The 25093-nt window shown below is 37.4% G+C and overlaps 1 protein-coding gene across 1 annotated transcript; it reads left to right on the top strand.

Moving 5' to 3' along the window:
- Nucleotides 1-20524: 20524 nt before the first annotated feature.
- On the top strand, nt 20525-20991 carry LOC106823939 (dynein light chain 1, cytoplasmic-like). Its single transcript, XM_070512773.1, has 2 exons — nt 20525-20548; nt 20737-20991. The coding sequence occupies exons 1-2, from the start codon at nt 20525-20527 to the stop codon at nt 20989-20991; spliced, it is 279 nt and encodes a 92-aa protein (XP_070368874.1).
- Nucleotides 20992-25093: the final 4102 nt, after the last annotated feature.

The following is a 25093-nucleotide window of genomic DNA, read 5'->3' as shown; positions in this document are numbered from 1 at the left end:
AGAACTCCCATAAAATATCAGCAGATTTTTCAACAGAAATGCTTCAAGCCAGAAGAGATGATATAGTCAAAATATTAAAAAGAAAAATAACTGGCAACCAAGAATTCTATGCCTAGCACACCTGTCCTTCAGACATGAAGGAGAAATAAAGACTTTCTCAAATAAATAAAAGCTGAGGGAGTTCATCACCACTAGACCTGGTTACAAGAAATGCTAAAGGAAATTCCTTGAGTGGAAATAGAAGGACACTAATTGACATCATAAAAACATAAGAAGGTAGCATAAAAATCAATGGTAATGGTAAATATATGGTCAAAGTTAGATACTGTAATGTGGTAAAGGTAGTGTGTAATGTACTGACAACTCTACTTTAAAAGTTAAAAAACAAACATAGTAAGAATAATCATAAATATGACCATCTGTTATTAATTACTCAATATTAACAGTATGTAAACTGTAACATCAGCAACCTAAAATGTGAGAAGGAGAAGTAAAAGTGTAAAGGTTAAAAATCCTACTAAAGTTAAGTCATTATCAGTTTAAAATTGTGTTATCACTTTAAGATATTTTCTGTAGGACTCATGGTAACCACAAGGGAAAACCTGTAGTAATAGCACAGAAGAACATAATAAGGAAGTCAAAGCATATTGATACCAAAAGACATCAAAACACAAAAAACAGAGAAGTATAAGAAACAAGGAAGAATGGATCTACAAAACAGCCAGAAAATAACTAACAAAATGGCAATAGAAAGTTTTTACCTATGAATAATTACTTTAAATGCAAATAAAATAAATTTTCCAATCAAAAGACATAGAATGGCTGACTGGATTAAAAAACCAAGACCCAACAATATGCTGCCTACAAGAGATTCACTTTAGCCTTAAAAACACACAAAGACTGAAAGAGAAGAAGAGGAAGTGAAGTGAAAGGGAAGGGAATATATTTCAAGTAAATGATAATCAAAAACACAAAAGCAGGGGCCAGCCCAGTGGCACAGTGGTAAAGTTCACACATTCCGCTTTGGCAGCCCGGGGTTTGCCAGTTCAGATACCAGGTGCAGACATATGCACTGCTTGTCAAGCCATGCTGTGGCAGGTGTCCAACATATAAAACAGAGGAGGATGGGCACAAATGTTAGCTCAGGGCCAATCTTCCTCAGCAAAAAGAGGAAGATTGGCAGCAGATGTCAGCTCAGGGCTAATCTTCCTCGAAAAAAGAAAAAAGCAAAGGTAGCTGTGCTTACATCAGACAAAATAGACTTTAAAAAAATTAAGTAGAGTCAAAGAAGGTCATTATATAATGATAAAGAGGTCAATACATCAAGAAGATGCAACAATTGTAAATATTTATGCACCCAACATCAGGACACCTAAATATAAAAAGCAAAAACTAGCAGACCTAAAAGGAGAGATAAACAGCAATATGATAATGGTTGGGGACTTTAATACCCCACTCTCAATAATGGATAGATCATCTAGACAGAGATGGAGACAGTGGATTTGAACAACACTATAGACCAAATGGACCTAAAGACATATACAGAATATGCTATCTGACACAAGCAGAATACACATTCTTCTCAAGGACATATAGGGGATTTTCTAGGGTGGACCATATGTTAGACAACAAAATAATTGTTGGCAAATTCAAAAAGATTGAAGTCATACCAACTATCTTCTCTGCTCACAATGGTATGAAACTAGAAGTCAGTAACAGGAAAAAAACTGGAAGATAAACTAAAATACATGAAAGTTAAACACTGCTGCCCTGAACAATCAATGGCCCAAGAAGAAATTAAAGGAGAAATTTTAAAAGTATCTTGAGACAAATGAAAATGGAAACATAACACATCAAACTTACAGAATGCAGCAAAAGCAGTTCTAAAAGGGAAGTTCATAGCAATAGATGCCTACATTAAAAAACAAGAAAGACCTCAAATAAACAACATAACTCTACACCTTAAGGAACTATAAAAAGAAGAATCAATTGAGTCCAAAGTTAGCAGAAGGTAGAAAATAATAAAGGTTAGAGCAGAAATAAATGAAATACAGAACAAGAAAAAAATAGAAATGATTAACAAAATTGAGTTGTTTCTTTGAAAAGATAAAAAAAAATGGCAACCTTTGGTGATACTAACCAAAGAAAAAAGAAAGAGGAGCTAAAATACACAAAATTATAAATTATAAAAGGAACATTAAAGCTGATACCACACAAGTATAAGGATCCTAAGAAGCTACTGTGAACAACTATATGACAACAAACTGGACAACCTAGCAGAAATGGGAAAATTCCTAGAAACACGCAACCTACAAAGACTGAATCAGGAAGAAGTAGAAAATCTGATCAGACCAATTGTTGGTAAGGAGATTGAATCAATAATCAAAAATCCCCAACAAAAAAAGCCCAGGTTCAGATGGCTTTACAGGTGAATTTTACCAAACATTTAAAGAAGAATTAATACCAATCGTTCTCAAAGTTTTCCAAAAAATTGAAGAAGAAGGAACACTCCCAAACTCACTTTTGAGGCCAGGACTACCCTGATACCAAAGCCAAAAAGGGACCATACCAGAAAATAAAGCAGAGGCCAATACCCCTGATGAATAGAGATGTAAAATTTCTCAATAAAACACTAACAGACTGAATTCAGCAGCAAGTTAAAAATATTATTCACCATAATCAAGTGGGATTTATCCCTGAGATGCAAGGATGATTCAATTTATGCAAATCAATCAATGTGAAGCATCACATTAATAGAGCAAAAGGAAAAAATTATATTATCATCTTAATAGATGATAATATAGATTCAGAACAAGCATTTGACAAAATTCAACATCCACTCATGATTTAAAAAAAACTCAACAAATTTGTTATAGAAGGAAGGTAGCTCAACATAATAAAGACCATATATGACAAGCCCTTGGATAACATCATACTCAACATTGAAAGGTTGAAAGTTTTTCCTCTAAGATAATAAGACAAGGGTGCCCACTTTCACCACTCTAGTTCAATATAAGTTTGGAAGTTCCAGCCAGAGGAATCAATCAAGAAAAATAAATAAATAAAAAGCATCAGAATTGGGAAGGAAGAAGTAAAATTGTCTCTATTTGCAGATGACATGATTTCATATGTAGAAAATCCTAAATGCTCCACAAAAAAAAACCCCATTAGATCTAATTAATGATTTTAGTAAAGTTTCAGGATACAAAATTAACACAAAAATCAGTAGTGTTCCTATACACTAACAACGAATTATTTGATAAAAAAGGAAAAAGACAATAATCCCATTTGCAAGAGCATCAAAAACAATAAAATATTTAGGAATAAATTTAACCAAGGAGGTGAAAGAATTCTCTACACTAAAAATTACAAGACACTGATGAACAAAATTGAAGATGACACAAATAAAAGGAAGCTAGCCTGCGTTCATGGATTAGAAGAATTAATATTGTCAAAAAGTTCATACTAACCAATGCCACCTATAGATTCAATGCAATCTCTATCAAGATTCCAACATCACTTTTTACAGAAGTGGAGAAAACAATCCCAAAATTTATATGGAACCACAAAAGATGTCTAATAGCCAAAGAAATCCTGAGAAAGAAAAACAAAGCAGGAGGCATCACACTTCCTCATTTCAAGCTATGTTATGAAGCTATAGCTATCAAAACAGTATGGTTCTGGCAGAAAAAACAGACACATAGACAATGGAACAGAATCAAGAGCCCAGAAATAACCCCACGCATATACAATCAACTAATTGACAAGAGAGTCAAGTATACTCAACGGAGAAAAGACAGTCTTTTCAACAAAGGTACTGGGAAAATTGGATCCTCACACATAAAAGAATAAAACTAGACCCCTACCTTACACCACTCACAAAAATTAACTCAGAATGGGTTGAAGACTAAAATATAAAACTGGAAACCACAAAACTCCTGGAAGAGAGCTCCTTGACGTGGGTCTTGTCAATGGTTTTTTGGAAATGACACCTAAAGTACAAGAAACAAAATCAAAAATAAACAAGTGGTGCTACATCAAACTAAAAAGCTTCTGTGAAGAAAAAGAAATGAAAAGACAACCTATGGAATGGAAAAAAAATTGCAACCATACATCTGATAAGGGTTAATATTCAAAATTTATAAAGAACTCATACAACTTAATGGCAAAAAACCCCAAATAATCCAATTTAAAAGTGGGCAAAGAACCTGAATAGATATTTTTCCGAAGAAAAATACAAATGGCCAACAGGTACATGAAAAGATAGTCATCATCACTAATCGCAAGGAAAATGCAAATCAAAATCATGATGAAATACTACCTCACGCCTGTTAGAATGGCTATCCATCAAAAAGACAAGCTATAACGAGTGTTGATGGGGATGTAGAAAAAAGGGAACCCTTGTGCAGTCTTAGTGGGATTGTAAACTGGTAAGCCACTATGGAAAACAGTATGGAGGTTCATGAAAAAAATCAAAAATAAAACTACTGTATGATCCAGCAATTCTGCTTCTGGGAATACATGCAAAGGAAATGAAAACAGTGTGTCAGAGATATCTGCACCCCCGTGTTTATAGGAGCATGATTTACAATAGGCAAGACATGTAAACAAGCTAAGTGCCCATCTATGGATGAATGGATAAAGAAGGTGGCATATATAGTCAATGGAATATTATTCAGCCATAAAAAGGAGGAAATCTCACCACTTGAGTCTACATAGATGGACTTCAAGAGCATTATGCTAAGTGAAATAAGTCAGAAAGTGAAAGACAAATACTGTATGATCTCATATGTGGAATCTAAAAAAACCAAACACTCATAAGAAAAAAACAGATTTGTGGTTACCAGAGGTGGATAGTATGGGGAGCGGAAATTGGATGAAGATGGTCAAAAGGTACAAACTTCCTGTTGTAAGATTTAAGAAGTTTACTCGGGGTGTAATATACAACATGATGACTATAGCTGACACTGTTGTATGGTATATGTGAAAATTGCTAAGTGAGTAGATCCAAAGAGTTCTCATCAGAAGGAGAATAATATTTTTTCTTTTCTTTTTTTTTTTTGTATCCATGTGAGGTGATGCATATTAACTAAACTTATATTGATTTCATGATACATGTAAGTCAACTCGTCATGTTGGATACCTTAAACTTATACAGTGCTGTATGTTGATTATATCTCAGTAAAACTGGGGGAAAAGACAGCATTGATCTCCAGGGTTAGAAGTCACAGCAGTGGCTCTCCCTGATGGCAGGGGCAGAAGGCAGGAGTACAGGAAGGGGACATAGGGAGTCTTCCTGGGAGCTAGTCAGGTCCTTTCTCTTACTGAGAGCGATGATCACAATTGTGTGTTTACTTTGTGAAATTTAATCAAGTTGTACACTTATAATTAATATACTTTTCTATTTGTATACTATCCTTCAATAAAAATTCTTTTTAAAAGTTAGTAACAAATGTGTAAAAAATTATTGAGGAAATATTTTTAAATGAATGACCCGTAAAAAGGCATCAAAAATTTACATTTTTCATTCTAGCAACAAAATAAATGGCAGATGTTAACTTGTTTATAAAAAGAATAGGTTCCACCATAACAAAAGAAGTGTTGACTTTGGAGTGAGACAGGAATGTGTTTGCACCCAATCTGATCCACAGGCTGGCTGACACTGAGCTGCAGTCTCTGAAACCAAATCCACATTCCTGGGGAAGGACTCTGATTGGCTCCGTTTTTTAAGATTCCTTTGGCCAGGGAGCAAGATCACATTTTATATTCACTGCCGCTTCTAGAAACATGTGAGAAACAGGCGAGGCAATTCTCAGAAAGAAGCAGGGCGGGAGTGTGTGGCTGGATAGTCAGTTCATCTGGGTTACACTAATGTTAACTTGACTTGTTCATTTATTGACCTAAGTAATTATGTTAAGAATGTTCACCACATTTGAAACACAGTCCACTTTTCCCAGGTATATGGGAAAATTTGGGTATATTTTAAGTGTTCTAACACCAAAATCCAAGTAACCAGACTGATTCCAGTACAATGAAACTGGTTCCAGTACATTGAAGCTGAATCTTTTTTTTTCTTTCACTATCTCTCTTAGCCTGGGTTTCTCAAAAAACTGAGCCTAAGGTAGACAGCTTATGAACTATTATTTTATTGAACTACAAGCTCATGCAGCAGAGGTGAGGGACAAATTCAATGAAGAGGGAAGGCAGGAAACCCAGGACAAGGACACATTACCCAACTAGCCCCCGCTAAATGTGACTGAGCATCTCTCCATATGCCTGCTGGCCATCTGTATTTCCTCTTTGGAGAAATCTCTGTTCAGATTTTGCCCATTTTCTAATTGGATTGTTGGTTTTTTTGTTGTTGAGCTGTATGAGTTCTTTGCGCAACATCATTTGCTATCAGGGAAATGCAAATCAAAACTACAATGAGGTATCACCTCACTCTGGTCAGAATGGCTATAATTAACAAGACAGGAAACAACAAATGCTGGAGAGGGTGTGGAGAGAAGGGAACCCTTGTTCACTGCTGGTGGCAGTGCAAACTGGTGCAGCCACTATGGAAAGCAGTTTGGAGTATCCTCAGAAAATTAAGGATAGATCTACCATATGATCCAGCTATTCCACTGCTGAGTATTTATCCCAAGAACTTAAAAACACAAAAGCATAAGGATACTTGCACCCCTATGTTCACTGAGGCATCTTACACAATAGCCAAGACTTGGAAGCAACCTAGGTGCCCATCAAGGGACGAATGGATAAAGAAGATGTGGTATTTATACGCAATGGACTACTATGCAGCCATAAGAAATGACGAAATCCAGCCATTTGTGACAACATGGATGGACCTTGAGGGTATTATGCTGAGTGAAATAAGTCAGAGGGAGAAAGTCAAATACCATATGATCTCACTCATAAGTAGAAGATAAAAAGGACAAAAAGAAATCACATAGCATTGGAGATTGGACTGGTGGTTACCATTGGGGGAGGGGGGAGGGCAAAAGGGGTGATTAGGGTCACATGTGAGGGGATGCACTATAATTAGTGTTCGGGTGGTGAACGTGATGTAATGCATCCAGAATTTGAAATATGATGTACATCTGAAAAAAATAAAACTTAAAAAATAAATAAATAAATAAAAATGTGACTGATTACTCAATCCGTGGAAACACAGCCCAAAAAGCCATAGAAACAGCATGCCAGGACTGTCCCTTAAAGGAGGCAAAGGAGAAATAATATATCCACAGGTTTCCCACTCCCACTGGCCAGAGGTGGACCTCTTGGAATATTAACTCCTCACATTTCTAGGCTGCACACAGCCGGGCACGGAAGGCAAGTCCTTGGGACAGGAGGCAGAGATGTGTAGTATGGGCAGGAGGGGAGGAACAATTAGGCAGCACCTACAGAAAGGCCAGCAGAACCAAGACAGAGCTAGAACCAGAGACTGGGAAGACTAAAAGGGTGTGAGCAGGATAAGGGGAATCTGACACAATGCCATTAGCCTGGTTTAGGAAAACACACCATTGTTCCCACAACTATTGAAGGCAAACTCAAGGAAAAACTCAAGTTTAGACCTGGTGTTCCTTTGAGCATTCTTTGTCAGTGTTTCAAAAATTTACAAAAAAAAAAAAAAAAAAAACTGAAGTCTCCCTCTAGTGTTCAAACTGCGATTTTACAATTCTGTTAGATGTTAAATGGACAAGTAATTCAGATGGCAGAATATTGTTTAATTTTCTAGACAAAGAAATTTCAAGTTGTTACGTGGTAATTAATTGTTTAATGTGTGGCAGGGATCAGCAAATACTTCCTGGGAAGGGCAGGTGGTAAATAGTTTAGGTATTCAGAGAACATACAGTCTGTCACACATGTTTTGGTTTGTTTTTAGTTTTGCTTTGTTTCTTTTAAACAACTCTTTAAAAATATAAAAACCATTCTTAGTTTATTGATTATACAAAAACAGACCAGACTTGGTTCATAGTTTGCTGATCCCCCGAGGGATGCTATCTAATATTAAAAGATACATAATTATTCACTTTTATTTTCATATCTATTTATAATTAGTATTATTTAATTAATTTATTATATATATATACATAAGCTGATATGTATGCTTATAACATTGACACAGTTTGTCTTTAAAGGTGAATACTTACAATGCCAAGTGCTTCACGAATATTAGTATATACGTCTCTGCTTAGGTTAGCATTCTGAAAAAGAACCACGGCATTTTGGTAGGTTCCTAAAATTTAGAGCCTCTGTCTCAGTGAAGAAATTCTTAGCACAGGATCCCTGAGAGAGGATGTTGTAGCTTGGTTTGTAGCTTTGGACATAATGTTTCTACTGTTCTTTTTAAGACTTCTTGCCTGAGAGTCAGATAGCTCTAATTGTTCAAATTTCTGAATTAAATGCAGTTTGTTGAAATTTATCTGAAATTTGAATCTGCATGTGGTAATTCTGTTCTTTGAGAATACTCAAGCCTGTCCACCCAGCTTCCATATTACGGTTCTTCAAATATTTGGAGATATTATGTTCCCCCACCAGACTTCCCTTCATCTGAGTTTTTTATTATTATTATTATTTGAGTTCATAATAGTTTACAATCATTTTGAGAGTTCAGTTGTTCACTGTTTCTCGTCTGTCACCACATAGGTGCTCCCCTTCACCCTCTATGTCCAGCCCCTTCCCCCGGGAACCACTGAACTGTTTTCTTTGTCCATATTCCACACATGAGTGAAATCATCTGGTGTTTGTCTTTCTCTGCCTGGCTGATTTTGCTTAGCATAATTCCCTCCAGGCCCTTCCATGTTGTTGCAAATGGGATGATTTTGTCTTTTTATATGGCTGAGTAGTATTCCATTGTATATACATATACCACATCTTTATCCAATCATAAGTCAATGGGCGCTTGGATTGTTTCCATGTCTTGGCTAGGGGTACATATTTTACTTTGGATTGTTGATTTCAAGTTGTTCGGGTAGATACCCAGAAGCGGGATGACTGGGTCATATGGTTTTTCTATTTTTAACTTTTTGAGAAATCTCCATACTGTTTTCTATAGTGGCTGCAGCAGTTTGTGTTCCCACCAGCTGTGTATGAGGGTTCCCTTCTCTGCACACCCTCTCCAACGTTTATTTTTAGTCTTAGTGATTATAGCCATTTTAAGAGGCATAAGGTGGTATCTTAGTGTAGTTTTGATTTGCATTTCCCTGATGATTAGTGATGATGAGCATCTTTTCATGTGTTTATTGGCCATCTGTATATCTTCTTTGGGAAAATGTCTGTTCATCTCCTCTGCCCATTTTTTGATCAGGCTCTTTGTTTTTTCTTGTTCAGTTGTGTGAGTTCCTTATATATTATGGAGATTAACTGCTTGTCAGATACATGATTTGCAAAAATTTTCTCCCAGTTGGTGGGCTGTCTCTTTGTTTTGACCCTAGTTTCTTTTGCCTTGCAGAAGCTCTTTAGTCTGATGAATTCCCACTTGTTTATTTTTTCTTTTGTTTCCCTTGTCTGAGAAGAATTGGTATTTGATATGATGGTACCTATATTGTCTCCCAGGAGTTTTATGGTTTCAGGACTTATCTTTAAGTCTTTGATCCACTGTGAGTTTATTTCTGTGTATGGCATGAGATAATGGTCTACTTTCGTTCTTTTGCATGTGGCTGTCCAGTTTTCCCAACACCATTTATTGAAGAGATTGTCTTTTCTCCACTGTATGTTCTTGACAGCTTTGTCAAAGATTAGCTGTCCATATTCATACGGTTTTATTTCTGGGCTTTCAGTTCTGTTCCATTGATCTGTGTGTTTGTTTTTGTACCAGTACCATGCTGTTTTGATCACTATGGCTTTGTAGTATGTTTTTGAAGTCAGAGATTGTGATGCCTCCTGCTTCGTTATTTTTTCTCAGTATTGCTTTAGCAATTTGGGGTCATTGGTTGCCACATATGAGTTTTAGGATTCTTTGCTCTATTTCCATGAAGAGCGTCACTGGAATTCTGATAGGGATTGCATTGAATCTGTAGATTGCTTTGGGTGGTATGGACATTTTAACTATGTTTATTCTTCCAACCTGTGTGCATGGGATCTCTTTCCATCTCTTTACGTCATTATCTATTTCTTTCAATAATGTTTTATAGCTTTCATTGTCTAAGTCCTTTGCCTCCTTAGGTAAATTTATTCCTAGGTACTGTATTCTTTGTTTTTTTTTTGCGATTGTCAATGGAATTGTATTCTTGAGTTCTCTTTCTGTAAATTCGTAATTAGAATACAGAAATGCAACTGATTTTTGTAAGTTGATTTTGTACCCTGCAACTTTACTGTAGCTGTTAATTATTTCTAATAATTTTCTGATGGATTCTTTAGGGTTTTCCATATATAAGATCATGTTGTCTGCAAACAGTGAGGGTTTCACTTCTTCACTCCCTATTTGGATTCCCTTTATTCCTTTCTCTTGCCTAATTGCTCTGGCCAAAACCTCCAGTACAATGTTGAATAAGAGTGGTGATAGTAGGCATCCTTGTCTTGTTCCTGTTCTCAGAGGGATGGCAATCAGTTTTTCCCCATTGAGAATGATATTTGCTGTGGGTTTGTCATATATGGCCTTTATTATGTTGAGGGAATTTCCTTCTATCCCCATTTCATTAAGAGGTTTTATTGAGGCTTGCCTTGTTTCCCAACATATGGTCTATCCTTTAGAATGTTCCATGAGCACTTGAGAAGAATTCTGCTGCTTTTGGATGAGTGTTCTCTATATATCTATTAAATCCAACTGGTCTAATTTTCATTTAATTCCACTGTTTCCTTGTTGACTTTCTATCTGGATGATCTATCCATTGATGTGAGTGGAGTGTTGAGGTCCCCTACTATTATTGTGTTATTATTAATGTCCTCTTTTAGGTTTGTTAATTGTTGCTTTATGCACTTTGGTGATCCTGTGTTGGGTGCATGGATAGTTATAAGTGATATTTCTTCTTGATAGAATGTCACTTCAATTATTATATACCCTCTTTGTCTCCCTTTATCTGTCTTATTTTGAAGTCTACTTTGTCTGATATAAGTACGGCAACACCTGCTTTCTTTTGTTTCCCATTATCTTGGAGTATCATCTTCCATCCCTTCAGTCTGAGCCTGTGTTTGTCGTTGGAGCTGAGATGTGTTTCCTGGAGGCAGCATATTGTTGGGTCTTGTTCTTTAATCCACCTCACCACTCTGTGTCTTTTTATTGGATTCAATCCATTTACATTTGTGGTGATTATCAATAAAGCAGGGCTCAATGCTGCCATTTTATCACTCATTTTCCAGTTCTCCTGCATTTCCTTTGTCCCTCATCCTGTGTATTTTGGTCTACCAATCAAGTTGTGTAGTTTTTTATGTTGTGTTTCATTGTTTTCTCCTTATTTATTCTTTGTGTCTCTGTTCTGCTTTTTTGTTTAGTTGTTACCCTGAAGTTTGTATTCAAGATCTTGTGGATAAGATAGTCCCTTTTCTGACAGCCTCTAATTTCCTTAGACTAAACCAATTCAGTCGCTTTCCCCTTCAGCTCCTAAGTTGTTTTTCTCACATCTTATTCCACCTGGTGTTATGATTTTATGGTTAAAACGACAAGGTTATCTTTGTTGGTGGTGTTTCCTCTCCTTTATCTTTAATGCTACACTTGAATATTTGCTATTCTGCTCTGATTCTGTCTATTTAACTCCTTACTCCATGCTTTGTAACCCCTTTCTCTCTCTCTTTTTTTTTTTTCAGGTATGAAGGCCTTCTTGAGGATTTCTTAAGAGTAGGAGGGTCTCATGGCTACGAACTCCCTTAGCTTATGTTTGTTTGGGAAAGTTTTTATTTGTCCATCATATCTGAAGGATATTTTCGCTGGATAGAGTATTCTTGGCTGAAAGCTTTGGTCCTTCAAAGATTTGAATATGTCATTCCAGTCTCTCCTAGCCTGTAAGGTTTATGCAGAGAAATCTGCTGAAAGCATGATGGGGGTTCCTTTGTAAGTTATTTTCTTCTGCATTGCTGCCCTTAGTATTCTTTCTTTATCATTCAGTTTTGCTAGTTTCACTGCTATATGCCTTGCAGTAGGTCTTTTTACATTGACATATTTAGGAAATCTGGCAGCATCTTCCCCATGGATTTCCTTCCCTATGTTTGGGAAGTTCTCTGCTACTATTTCTTTGAACAAGCTTTCTACTCCATTCTGCCTTCTCTTCCCCTTCTTGAATACCTCTAGTTCTTATGTTCCATTTCCTAATTGAGTTGGATATTTCTCAGAGACTTTCTTCATTTCTTTTTAGTCTTAGTTCTCTCTCCTCCTCTATCTGGAGCATTTCAACATGTCTATCTTTGATTATGCCAATACACTCTTCTATGGTGTCAGCTCAAGCATTCATGGAATCCATATTTTGTTTTATTTCTTCCATTGTGTCTTTCATCTCTAATATTTCTGATTGATTCCTCTTTATAATGTCAATGTCTTGTGTGAAGTAGCTCCTGAACTCGTTGAATTGTTTCCCTACATTCTCTTTTGCCCTGCTGAGTTTTTTGATGATAGCTGTTTTGAATTCTTTGTCATTTAGATTACATATTTCTGTGTCCTCAAGACTGATTTCTGGGTACTTGTCATTTTCTCTCTGGTCTGGAGATCTAATATAATGTTTGATATTGCTAGAGGGAGTGGCTCTGCTCTTTCACATCCTGGCATTATTTGGTCACAGTTACTGCCTATTGCCACTGGGTGGAGGTCAAGAGCCCTGTATTCTGAGCCCTCTGCCTTCAGCCGAAATCCCAGGGGCTGGAGCAGTGCTGAGCAGGTGGGGGGAGGGGCAGTGTCTCCTGCATGCTTTCAGGGTTTTCTCACTCTGTTCCCACTATCTTCTCTCCTGGGGTGTTGTCTTGATAAGGTCAGCCCTCCTGAAAGCTTTTGCCCCAGTAGAGAGCTTCCCTCTAGGTTGCAAGGGCCCTTGGGAGTCCTTGATGTTCCCAAGAATGAATGTCCCCTCCCCCATTCCTTCCTTTACAGAACTTCCAGTGGTCCCAGATTGCAGTCTTTAAGGGGAGGGAGTGAAGTTCTTGCTTATCCCGTTCCACCTCCTCTGAGGGTGGCTCTGGTCTCTCTGCCCTTCATCGTATGGCTGCTTGAGTCTCTCTGATGTTTTCTGTGTTGTGTTTGGATGTCCTCTGTTAGATTATGGATTTTTTCATTGTTGTATACTTCAAGGGAAAGATTTCTGAGAGACCTCACTCCACCATGATGCTGACATCACTCCCCCTTCATCTGAGATTTTGAGACACCGTAAGCAACGCAGTTGCAGGACCTCTTTGAATTTGCTGTTGTTTCAGGCTAGTGCCTGCTTTTACTAATTATTAGCCTTGTTGCTCTGGATAAGACACTTAAGCTCCCTGAACTAGAGAAAAGCAAAATGGTACAGTGGTTGAGCACAGCTACTGCAATCACAATATCTGGATTTAAATCTCAACTCCACCTGTCATTAGCTGCAAGTTGCTGAAGACCACTGTACCTCTATTTCCTCACCTATAAAATATATTATGTGTGATAATAGCACCAATATCAAAGGCTTCTTGATAGCCTTATCGGAGATAATCCACATAAAATGTTTGTCCCATGACTGCTACAGAAAAAGTACTCTTAACAACTTGCTATTGTCATACATTTTTTCTTTTATTAATAATTATTTGTACACACAATTTTCAGTGGCTGATTAAGATTTCATTTTATCTTTACATTTTATCTTTTTACTATGATTCATTTCACAATTTCAAACAATCAGATAATTTTGCAATTTTACCATTTTAATTTAATAATGCAACAAATACTTTGTCTCTAAGTGAATTAAGATTTGTTTCCAGATGTATAACTAATGGTTCAATGAGCTTAAACTCATTAAGTCTCATATTGCTCAATTGTTTTTGCAAATATTATACCAATTTGCTCTTCCACCAGCAGCTTTTCAGTCGTGACCATCTAACTGCATCTTCATCAGTATTGAGTTACTATTTTTTTTTTCCTGCTGGGAAAGATTTGACTTGAGCTAACAATTGTGCCAATCTTCCTCTATTTTTTTAGTACATGGGCTGCCCGGCACAGCATGGCTGCTAACAAAGTGATGTAGGCCCACACCTGGGAACTGAACCCAGGCCATCAATGCAGAATGCAGCAAACTTAATGACTAGGCCCCCAGGGTTGGCCTGAGTTACTAAGTTTTTAAGTATTTGCTAATTTTTAGGAGTATCAGTCACTGTTTTTTGGTAGAAAATGACTCTCTTGTAACAGTTTAAGGTAAATAGAGGAAATTATTCAGGAATATGCACATGTATTAGAGCATTGAAAGTATTCCACACCCGAAACTAACATCATATTATATGTCAACTATATTTCAATAAAAAAAGAAAGTATTCCAGCTAACATAATATCTCTTTCACATCTTTAAATCAAGTGTTTCCTATCTTTATTTAACTATGTGGGCCCATTTGCCTTTAGCAATCCTTAATAATCTACTGAACTCACTTTGGGAAGTTCTATTCTAGGGCATTTGTTCTTTAGATTTTCTGAATTTCTACAGTTTCTCTCTTCTTTTGATTAAGTCCAAGTAAATGTTGAAAATATGGCTACAGGTTGTTTTGTGTATATTGATTAAGTTCTAAAATAATTCTGAAGTCATTTTACCCCTCCTCTCTCAAAAAAATTGGTGCAAATTAAACAATCATTAAAATACATATAAAGTATTCAGTATTAAATATACACATAACAAATACTGTATAAGAATATTTAACTACATTAAGCACTGATTAAAACTCAGGCAAAAGTAATTACCAAATATCATTATACATGGTATGTCCTAAAAAATGAATTAAAAGCAAAGCATAGTTTAAATTTTTGGTTGATCCATAACACACACATTGAAAAGTGCAATATTCGACATCCTTAGTCACTATGGAAATGCAAATAAAAATCACGATTAAATACCACTCATACCCACTATGATGACTGTCATCAAAAAGATGGACAATAAGTGTTGGTGAGGATATGGAGGAATTGGAATACTCACAAATTTCTGGTAGGAATGTACAATGGTGCTGCCACTTTGGAAAACAATTGGCAGGTCCTCAAAATTTAAACATACAGTTTCCAATATGACCCAGAAATTCCACTTTTAGGTATATATCCAGGAGAATTGAAAACATATAGCCACACAAAAACTTAGACACAGCACTATTCATAATAATTAAAAAGTGGAAACAACCCAAATCAACTGATAAATGGATAAACAAAATCCATATCTATATGTATATCTGTGGTATATCTGTACAACACAATTTATTCAGCCATAAAAGGAAATGAAGTGCTGACGCAGGCTACAACACAGTCGAACCTTGGCAGCATTATGATAAGTAAAAGAAGTCACACAAACAGCCGCATATTATATGACTCTATTTGTATGAAATCTTCAAAATAGGCAAATATAGAGAGATAGAAAGTGGATTAATGGTTTCTGGGAAGGGGATAATGGGTTGTGACTGCTAATGGGTATGGGGTTTCTTTTTGAAATGATGAAATGTCTGAAATTAAACAACAGGAATGATTGTACCACTCTGTGAAAGTTTTAAAAAAACACTGAATTGTTCATTTTAGAATGGTGAATTGTATGGAATGTGAATTATTTTTCAATAAGCTGCTATTTAACAAAAAACAAGAAGAGTACACAAATCATAAATGTAAAACTCAATGAATTTTCAGTGAATACACCCATGCAACCAGCACCCAGATCAAGAAATAGAGTATTTCTACCATGCCAGAAGCAATGCTCCTGCCCCCTCCCAGTGAATACTTCCCCACTCTCGTGGAACCATAAAGTAGGTGTTTTTCTAAGTTGACCTTCATCTGTATAGAATTTGAAAGGATATACTCTTTTGTGTCTGGCTTCAATATAATATTGTTCGACATTATATATGTGAGACTCATCCATACTGTTGTATGGTGCATTCATTCTCATTGGTATATATTATTCCACTGCATAAATACACCAAACTTTATGCATTCTACTGTCGATGGATATTTAAGTTGTTTCCATCTTTCGGCTGCTGCAAGTAGTACCACTATGATCATTCATATAGATATATGTGGCACTTTTAATGAATACATGTGTGCATTTCTGTTCGTTATATTCCTAGGAATGGGATTGTTAGAATCAGGATTGGGCAAGTGAATTCTGCCAGTTTTCTGATAAGGAGTATATGAAAATTTCAGTTGCTCCAAATCTTTGCAAATACTTTGTAATGTTTATCTTTTGAATTTTCGTAATGTCACTGAGTGTGTAAGAGTCCACATTGTGGATTAAATTTGTATTTTCTTGCTGAATTTTGAAGCAGAGAATCTTTTACTTGGCCATGTCCATTTCTGTGCAAATTTTACAATCAGCTCATCAATTGACACATCCCCACAGCCACACACTCCTACTGGAATTTTGATTAGGATTGCTCTGAATCTATAGATCAGTTTTGAGGAATTGACATCTTGTCCATATTTAGCCTTGTGATTTATGAAGATGGTATATCCTTCCATTTGTTTAGGCATCTTTAATATTCTCAATAATATCTTATAAAAATTAGTGCTAGTCTTCCACATCTTTTATTAGATCAATCCTAGGTATTTAATGCTGTAAGTAATAACATTCCTCTCTGAGGGAATATGTATCTGTCAGGATCCCAAAAAGAATGAGAGTCACTCTCAAATCAGGTACATGGATTTGTTCACAAGACTATTTACAATGGTGCGGGTCAGTGTAGGGGAATCTCAACAGATAGTAGAGTAAGAGTTGTTATTGGTGCCAAAGAATCACATGAGACAGTGGTTCCAAGAACCCAAAGTCAGAGATTTTCCATAAGAAGGAGCAGAGATCTTTGGTAAGGGACACAAAAAGAGACTTCCCTTGTCCCAGACACATCACCAAATCACCTCTATCCACGTAGCCTTTCTGATGCACAATTTTTCCTGAATCTCTTCGTTTTCTGGGATGTTAAGTTTTGGTATCAGACTGGTGTCTTCCTTCCTTGTTTTCAGCTCAGGATTTCTTCAAAACTTGCCCTTTGAACTCTGTTCTCACAATAGAAATACAAAAGAGTCTCTCCTTTTCCTCCAGATTTTCTTCTAATGTGAGACATTTCTATGCAGAAAGCTCATCACTGCCCTCTTCTGGCTGCCAGTGGCTAATTACCTGTGGTTGGTCTCATAGTGAGGCTGGTCAGAAACACAGCATGATGGCACACATACTCCCAAGTCCAGGCACTGGGTATGCACTATTACATTTAGTCCTCACAGCAACCGTGAGTTAGGGAGGAATATTCTCTTTTTACAGAAATTGAGCTTAATAGTTTCTTTTGTTGGCATGGATGCATAATTATAAGAAGCAGAGACAAATTTTGAAACCAATTAATCCTGACTCGGAATCGATTCTCTTAATCATACACTATTGCTTCAAAGAATTTACAAACTTTAGTTAAATAGTGCACTCCAGCTCTGGCCAACAGCAGAAATAAGAGAGATTGGGTCAAGACAGCAGCTTAAGGAATCTAATGTCAGTAGGTAAGGGTCAACATTACTTATCATGAATTTAATGGTTAATTCCCAAATTTCTCAAATTCAGCATCCTATTAAGTAAATGTAAATTAAAAACTAAATGCAGTTTCTCCATTTCCTGTCACTCATATCCTACACATAAAAACAAGCTAGACGGTGTCACCAACCACAGTCTGGAAGCATTCTAAAACTCCTTCCAGCTCTAGAGCACTGTGATCCCACATCTAGGTTTACAAACATTTTCTAATCTTGAAATTTCTAAAACAATTCATCTACTACCATCTTGTCCTTTTCTGCCATGGTCTTCTCATCAGTTTCCTGACTCCATTCTCATCCCCATCTGATTTCCTTTTCATACTAGAGCCAATGTGTTCTTTCTAAAGCAATACCTCACCAAACCACTCCCCTGTTTAAAACCCTTCCATGAGGAGTATAATTTAAGATTTTTGACAATAGATCCTGGCTGGGAACCAATCCATCAGACTCCTATACCACTCAGATGTCCATTCAAGAGTTGACTGACAACCTCCAGCCCTGGACCTTTGGATCCATCCATCTTAGTGTTCATGCAATGGTCATACTTCCCCAAGCTGACCCCAGCCAATGACTAGGCTGAGCAGGAGTACTAGGGCCAGGTCGTTTATGCCTCATGTGCAACTCCTGTAATGGGCACCTTTGCTCAGTGATCCTTCACTGGCCTGGCCAAGACTTTCTCAGAACTACACAGCAGTCTGAGACTCCTCCTGCCCCACCTTTCCTTCACTTCTCTCTCTCTCTTTTCACAAGTATTAAGCTCAAATCAGTCTGAGGGTCTTCCTGACAACTCCTGTTCTCTCTTCCTATTATTTGTCATAAGCATATCTCCCAATAAATCTCTTATACATCTTTTCATGTCTTTACATCTGCTTCTTGGAGAACCCAGCTGATGACTGACATACTAAAGCAGAGTTCTGGAGTTCCCTGGTGTGTCAGGCAATAATCCTTTAGTTGCTTTATCATGTGGTATCCCAGAATCCTTGGGGGAGGGGTGGGTATGCAAAAGCATTTGAGGGCTTGGACAGTGGATATTAGTGTCTTAGACACCACAAGTACAGGCAACAAAAGAAAAGAATGTTTTAAATGTACGCCATCAAAATTAAAAACTTTTGTCTATCAAAGAACACAATCAAGACAGTGAAAAGACAACCCACAGAATGGGAGAAGATATCTGCAAGTGATATATCTGATAAGGGTTAACATACAAAGTATAGAAAGAGTACATACAACTCTATAACAACAAAAAACAAACAATTAAAAAATAGGCAATGGACTTGAATAGACATTTCTCCAAAGAAGATATACAAATGGCCAATAAGTATGTGAAAAGATGCTTGTCATTAATCATTAGGGAAATGCAAATCAAAACCACAATGAGCTACCACTTCATGCCCATTAGGATGGCTATTGTAGTAAGAGTTGGAGAAGATTTGAAGAAACTGGAACCCTCATGCATTGCTAGTGGGACTGTAAAATGGTACAGCTGCTGTGGCAATCAGTTTGACAGTTCCTCAAAAAGTTAAACATAGAACTACCAGATGATCCAGCAATTCCACTCCTAGGTATATACCCAAAAGAACTGAAAGCAGTGACTAAACCAGATGTTTGTACAACAATATTCATAGCAGAGTTACTCACAATAACCAAAGGCTGAAAAAAACCAAGTTTTTTCAGATGAATGGAAATGTGGTCTATACATAGAATGGAATACTATTCAACCATAAAAAGAAATAAAATTCTGACACATGCTACAAGATGAATGAAACTACACAACATCAAGCTAAGTGAAATAAGGTATACACAAGACAAAGTGTATATGATTCCATTTATATGAGTTACCTAGAATCGTCAAATTCAGAGATAGAAGGTAGGATAGAGGTTACTAGGGAGAGTGGGGAATGGAGAGATGTTTTTTAATGAGAAAAGAGTTTCTCTTTGGGATGATGGAAGAGTTCTGGAAATGGATAGTCATAATGATTGCACAACATTGTGAACATACTTAATGCCACTTAATTGTACACTTAAAAATAGTTAAAATACTAAATTTTACGTTACATATATTTTACCACATTTTTTTAAAATGTGTAATTTTTATGGTCATTATACTACTAACATAGAATACAAAAAAAATCACACACTTCCAGGAAAGTAGTATTTTTCTCTCCTAAATTTTCTGTTTGATTGTGCAAAACACTTTTGGGTCCATAGCAAAATATATGGAAATTGCATGTTTGTTGGAATATATGTAATGAAAATAATGGAAAGCAATTGAAATGCTGTATTATTTAACTATATGTGTTCCTATTTTATTTATTTATTTATTTTTTGCTGAAGAAGATCCGTCCTGAGCTAACACCTGTGCAAATTTTCCTCTATTTTGCATGTGGGTCTCTGCCACAGCATGGCTGACTAGTGGCATAGGTCCATGTTCAGGATCCGAACCCAGGCCGCCAAAGTGGAGGGCAGTGAACTTAACCACTACACCACAGGACAAGCCCCTATGTGTTGCCTTTGAAACTTGTTTCCTAGAGACTCCAATAATATTATAAAAACTATGTGAACCTATACAAATTGTTTCATGTTATGCCAGTTATCGATTGATTGCCTCTCAGCTCAAAATTCACTCTTTGTGCCTGCTCTGTGACAGTGAACCCATCTTCTAAGTGGTTTTCCTTTGCCAGCTAGCATGACATTAATCACTGACAGTAGAGAGTGCTGGAGAGATGCTGCAATAGGAAAACGTTTTACTTTCAGTTTGAGAGTGTTCACTTGCCAGGCTCCTGCAGTCCTTCTCCCCTATGGGCAGCTCCTCCAGGTCCAGCTCCTGTAGCACGTGTGGTTTCCCCAGTGTCCAGCTCCTCTGGTGTGGACATCCAGTAGTGTCTCCATCATCTCCCTAAGATGGTGTTGCAGTGGAATGCCTCAGTGAGACAGATCCTTGTGAACAGATTTCTAGCACCCTAGGGTATAGATTTCCTGCAAGATCCAGAGAGTGGTCCAGCCGATTCCCCTGGAAGTAGGTCCCACTGGGTCTGAGCCTTGCCAGCCCCTCCCCCAGGAGACCCTTGCAGTCAGGCAATCACTGCTCCACCATAACCACATGCATCCAAAAGGCCACGATCAAAAATGCGAATCTGTCAGAGGAAATGCAACAAGACTCAGTGGAGTGTGCTACTCAGGTGTTGGAGAAATATAACATAGAGAAGGACATTGCAGCCCATATTAGGAAGGAGTTTGATAAGAAATACAGCCCCACTTCACATTACATTGTGGGGAGGAACTTCAGGAGTTTGGTGACACATGAAACAAAGCATTTCATCTACTTCTGCCTTGGCCAAGTGGCCATTCTTCTGTTCAAATCTGGTTAAAAGCATGAGGACTGTGCCATGCACCCAGAGATGCACTCAAAGACAAGGATGCAGCCCAAACTGAAATCTTCAGCCTTGCCTGGAGGAACACCTTGATCTTTCGAGTCTTTATTATTATTCTTTGTACAGGGTGTTCTCTGTACTAGTTTGTTGTGGGTATAAAACAATTAGCAAAACAGCTTACTTTGTATTTATTTTTCATTCTATACTTCTCTGCCCCATGTTTTTATTCCTCAAAATTTATTCCTTTCAAAAACTTAATAAATCTGTTGGAGAAGTATGTGTTTAAAAAAAAAAGAGAGAGAGAGAGTTTCAGAGAGTGGTCCAGCATGTTCTGCCAGATCTGAACCACAATAATTTCTGTTGTTCAATGAGCCACAGCCAAGCCCTCTCCTACAAGGTCTGGACCTCAGCCCCAGCGGCCAGCAGGGGAGAGGCTCTTTCTTGAGAGCTCTATCTCAGCCCTAGGGGTAATGCTACTCCTTCTATCTGCTATTCCTGTATTCTTTAGAGTTTGTTTGGTGGTTGTTTTTTTTAAATTCTCACTAGCCAATCCCTCATTACCCAAACTCCTGTATAGTTAGGAGCTGTGTATGTGAAACTTTCTCTGTTCAAATTACTGTGTGGTTTCTCTCTCCCAGCTGGACCCAGACTAACACACTTGTAAAAGTCCTGTGTAAGTACTTCAAATATTCATATTTGTGATATTCTCTTTTACTTTTTGACACAGATTTGATCATGTTTTCTGACATTAACAATTGACTTGGAAATTTAAACTAATACAAGATATTTGCACATTCTCCAAGAACATTAGGATTTTGGAATTATGTTAAAAATTTGCAAGAAATTGTCCAATGCCTATTCACAGATAACTTTATAACTATCTAGTTCTCACCTATTTTGTTATCTCCAAATGTAAATATAGACTTCGTTACTTTTTCAATTGGCTCTCAGTATCTTTTATCTTTTTCTTCTTAAAAAGCAAGAGATTCCAGGTTGGCCTGGCAGTGTAGTGGTTAAGTTTGCATGCGCCACTCTGCGGCCCGAGGTTTACAAGTTTGGGTCCCAGGTATGGACCTACACACTGCTCATCAAGCCATGCTGTGGCGGCATCCCAGATATAAAGTAGAGGAGGATTGGCACAGATGTTAGCTCAAGGATAATCTTCTTCAAGCAAAAAAAAGGAAGATTGGCAACAAGATATTATCTCAGGGCCAATCTTCCTCACCAAAAAAAAAAGGCAAAATATTAAATAAACATTACTTATAGGATTAAAATGCACGTTTAAAATCTGGGGAGGTGGAGTGGCAGGTGTGGAGAATACTAGAATAAAGACAGGGTGGAAAATTCTCATATGTTTGAAAAACGGAGGGTAGAATCATTAGAAGAAAGTGACAAAAAATAATAAATTACCCTATTAAAGAAAAAATCATAAACACAGGGGGAAAAAACACAATATTATAACCATTTGTCTCTTCTGCTCTCAATCTCTTCTTTCTCTACCTCACTTTTTGGAGGATCTCATGCTGTCTCATGAACTTAAATTCTTTCTACATGGTACTATCTCCCAAATTTATATCTCCATCTCAGATCTGAACCCTAAATTCCTGAATTATCAATCTAACCACCCACTTCATATCTCTACTTCTATGTCTAATATATATTTTGAACTGAAAAAGTCAAAAATTGAGTTACTGATTTTACCCCCAACCTGATCCATCCACAGTCTTCCTCACGTCAGTAAATGGCAACTCCATCCTTGGAGTTTCTCAGGAAAAACTGGTGAGTTATCTTATTCCTCTCTCTTGTACACCACATCCAATCCATAAGCAATCCATTTGGCTCTACCTTCAAAATATATCCAGAATATGACCACTACTAATGTTATATGATCATTAACATTACTGTTAACATCCTCATCTGAGCCACTGGCATCTCTTGCCTGGAATATTGCAATAGTATCCTAATTAATCTCTCTCCTTTCACCCTTGACCATTACCCCACAGTCATTCTCAACTCAGCCACCATATGGGTTTTAATTTTAAATGGATTGCATCAAAGAAGTTCACATCTCCTTGCTGATCAGAACTTTGCAACAGCTACCTACCTCATTCAGAACAAAAGCCAAACTGTATGATGGCCTCTGAGGTCCTACACCATCTCTCCCAGGTCCCTTTCTGACCATCTTCCTACCTCTCTGTCTACTTGCTCTGCTTCAGGTCATTAGCCTCCCACTATCCCCTGAATTCATGCAGCATGCTCCTGACTTAGGGGCTTGGGCCAAGATTGTTCCTCTGCCCAGCTTATCCTTCCCTCAGACAGTCAGATGACTCACTTTTCCTCTCATTCACATTTCTGCCAGGAGGTGTCATTCCTGTCCAGTCTTCCCTGACCACTCTAGTTAAAATTCAACCCCTTTGTCGCAAGAACTCCTGATTCTCCTTATTCTGCTCTGATTTTCCATCATATGTATCCCCTTCTAACACATTCTATAATTTACTCATTGTGATTATTTGCCTCTCCTGGAATGTAGGCTCCAGAAAGACCATTCTCACCCTCTGCCCAAGACCAGCAATCACATGGCTGGGAGTGGAAATGATTAACAAAGGCTACATTCAAGTCCTCCCACATGTACCCAACAGACCGGACACCAGAATTCTACAGGCATGGTTTTCTCATAAGAGATGCCTAGGTTATGGCTGGCTCTAACATGGAAATGCCCCTCAGAAAGAGAGTTCCCTGGCACATAGGGCGTTGGGATCAAAAGTCTAGCTTCTCGCACCACAATCTGAATGTGTTGTTTCTGAGTGAGACTGTAAGGACAATCTGATCTATGACGTGTTGGGCAGTAGGTACACAAATTTAACCTTAGCAGTCATACTTTGTGGCCTTTTTCAAACTGTGAATTAAAAAGTGTGACTATTAAGGATCTAGCCTGTATGCCCCAGAAAGTTTTTCATGGGTGACTGTGAGAACTATAAAATATTACGAGCACAAGACGCAACTGGAAATCATTTACAAATACACGTTTTTTTTTCCTTTGAGGAAGATTAGCCCTGAGCTAACTGCTGGCAATCCTCCTCTTTCTGCTGAGGAAGACTGGCCTTGAGCTAACATCATGCCATCTTCCTCTACTTTATATGTGGGATGCCCACCACAGCATGGCGTGGCAAGCAATGCCATGTCCACACCTAGGATCTGAACCAGCGAACCCCGGGCCGCTGAAGCGGAACGTGTGCACTTAACCACTGACCCACAGGGCCGGGCCACAAATGCACATTTTTAAAGGAGGTGAATTCACTGTAAGATCACTCTTGTACATCTATGGCTGAAAAAGTAGCTCACTGGTACAGATTTTTGTCATTTTTTTTTTTAACCACTGATGATATTGAAGAACTTGGGAATGTACCTTGCCCATGGTAGATGCTCAAAAGATGTTTGTTGAATTAAATTGTAACTAGAGGGCTATCTATCATTTATTATATGATTCTTCAAAATGACATGAAGTTTCTACTCAGATCAGTTATTTTTTGAATTTTAGTATAATAGTTTATATTGTCAATACTGACAACAATAAAATAACAAAGAAACAATAGGGTGCCTGTTAGTGAAAGAATCAATTCAATTCAATTCAATTATGTACCAGATGAGGAAGTGATGGACTGAAAGTTCTTATGAATATTACGATTACATTCAATTACAGGACACTCACTCATAACTACATACCACACCACACACTCTATTGCAAATAACTCCAACATTTTTGCACTGATACAAGCCCACAAATATAACACACTAGCAGAGAATCATGGCCTTTGTCTCTGACTTATGGCAACCTAGAACAGACCTCATGCTCAGTGCCTTCTAACCACGAAACAGGCTCAGGCAAGAGATCTACCACACACAGAACTATTTATTCAGAGTTCACAGACTAAAAGTTGGACTTTGAATACGGCAGCTTATAGTACAATCTGAGACACTCTTAGCCAAGGCACACACTGAGAGATCTAATAAATTAAGCATTAAATAATTCCATTTTAAACCGCTAACTTACATTTCCTAATGGCTGTAAACAGAAAACAAGCAACAAGTTGGATGAACT

The sequence above is a fragment of the Equus asinus genome, chromosome 6 (assembly GCF_041296235.1).
Source record: "Equus asinus isolate D_3611 breed Donkey chromosome 6, EquAss-T2T_v2, whole genome shotgun sequence".
Taxonomy (NCBI): domain Eukaryota; kingdom Metazoa; phylum Chordata; class Mammalia; order Perissodactyla; family Equidae; genus Equus; species Equus asinus.
This window is presented reverse-complemented; position numbering and strand designations above follow the sequence as displayed.

Excerpts from the sequence above, each read along its gene's own strand:
- LOC106823939 (XM_070512773.1), top strand. The coding sequence starts at position 20,525 with ATGGTGTTGCAGTGGAATGCCTCA. Across the intron at positions 20,549-20,736 it reads TGTTGCAGTGGAATGCCTCA|GCCACGATCAAAAATGCGAA; the intron begins GTGAGACAGATC and ends TGCATCCAAAAG.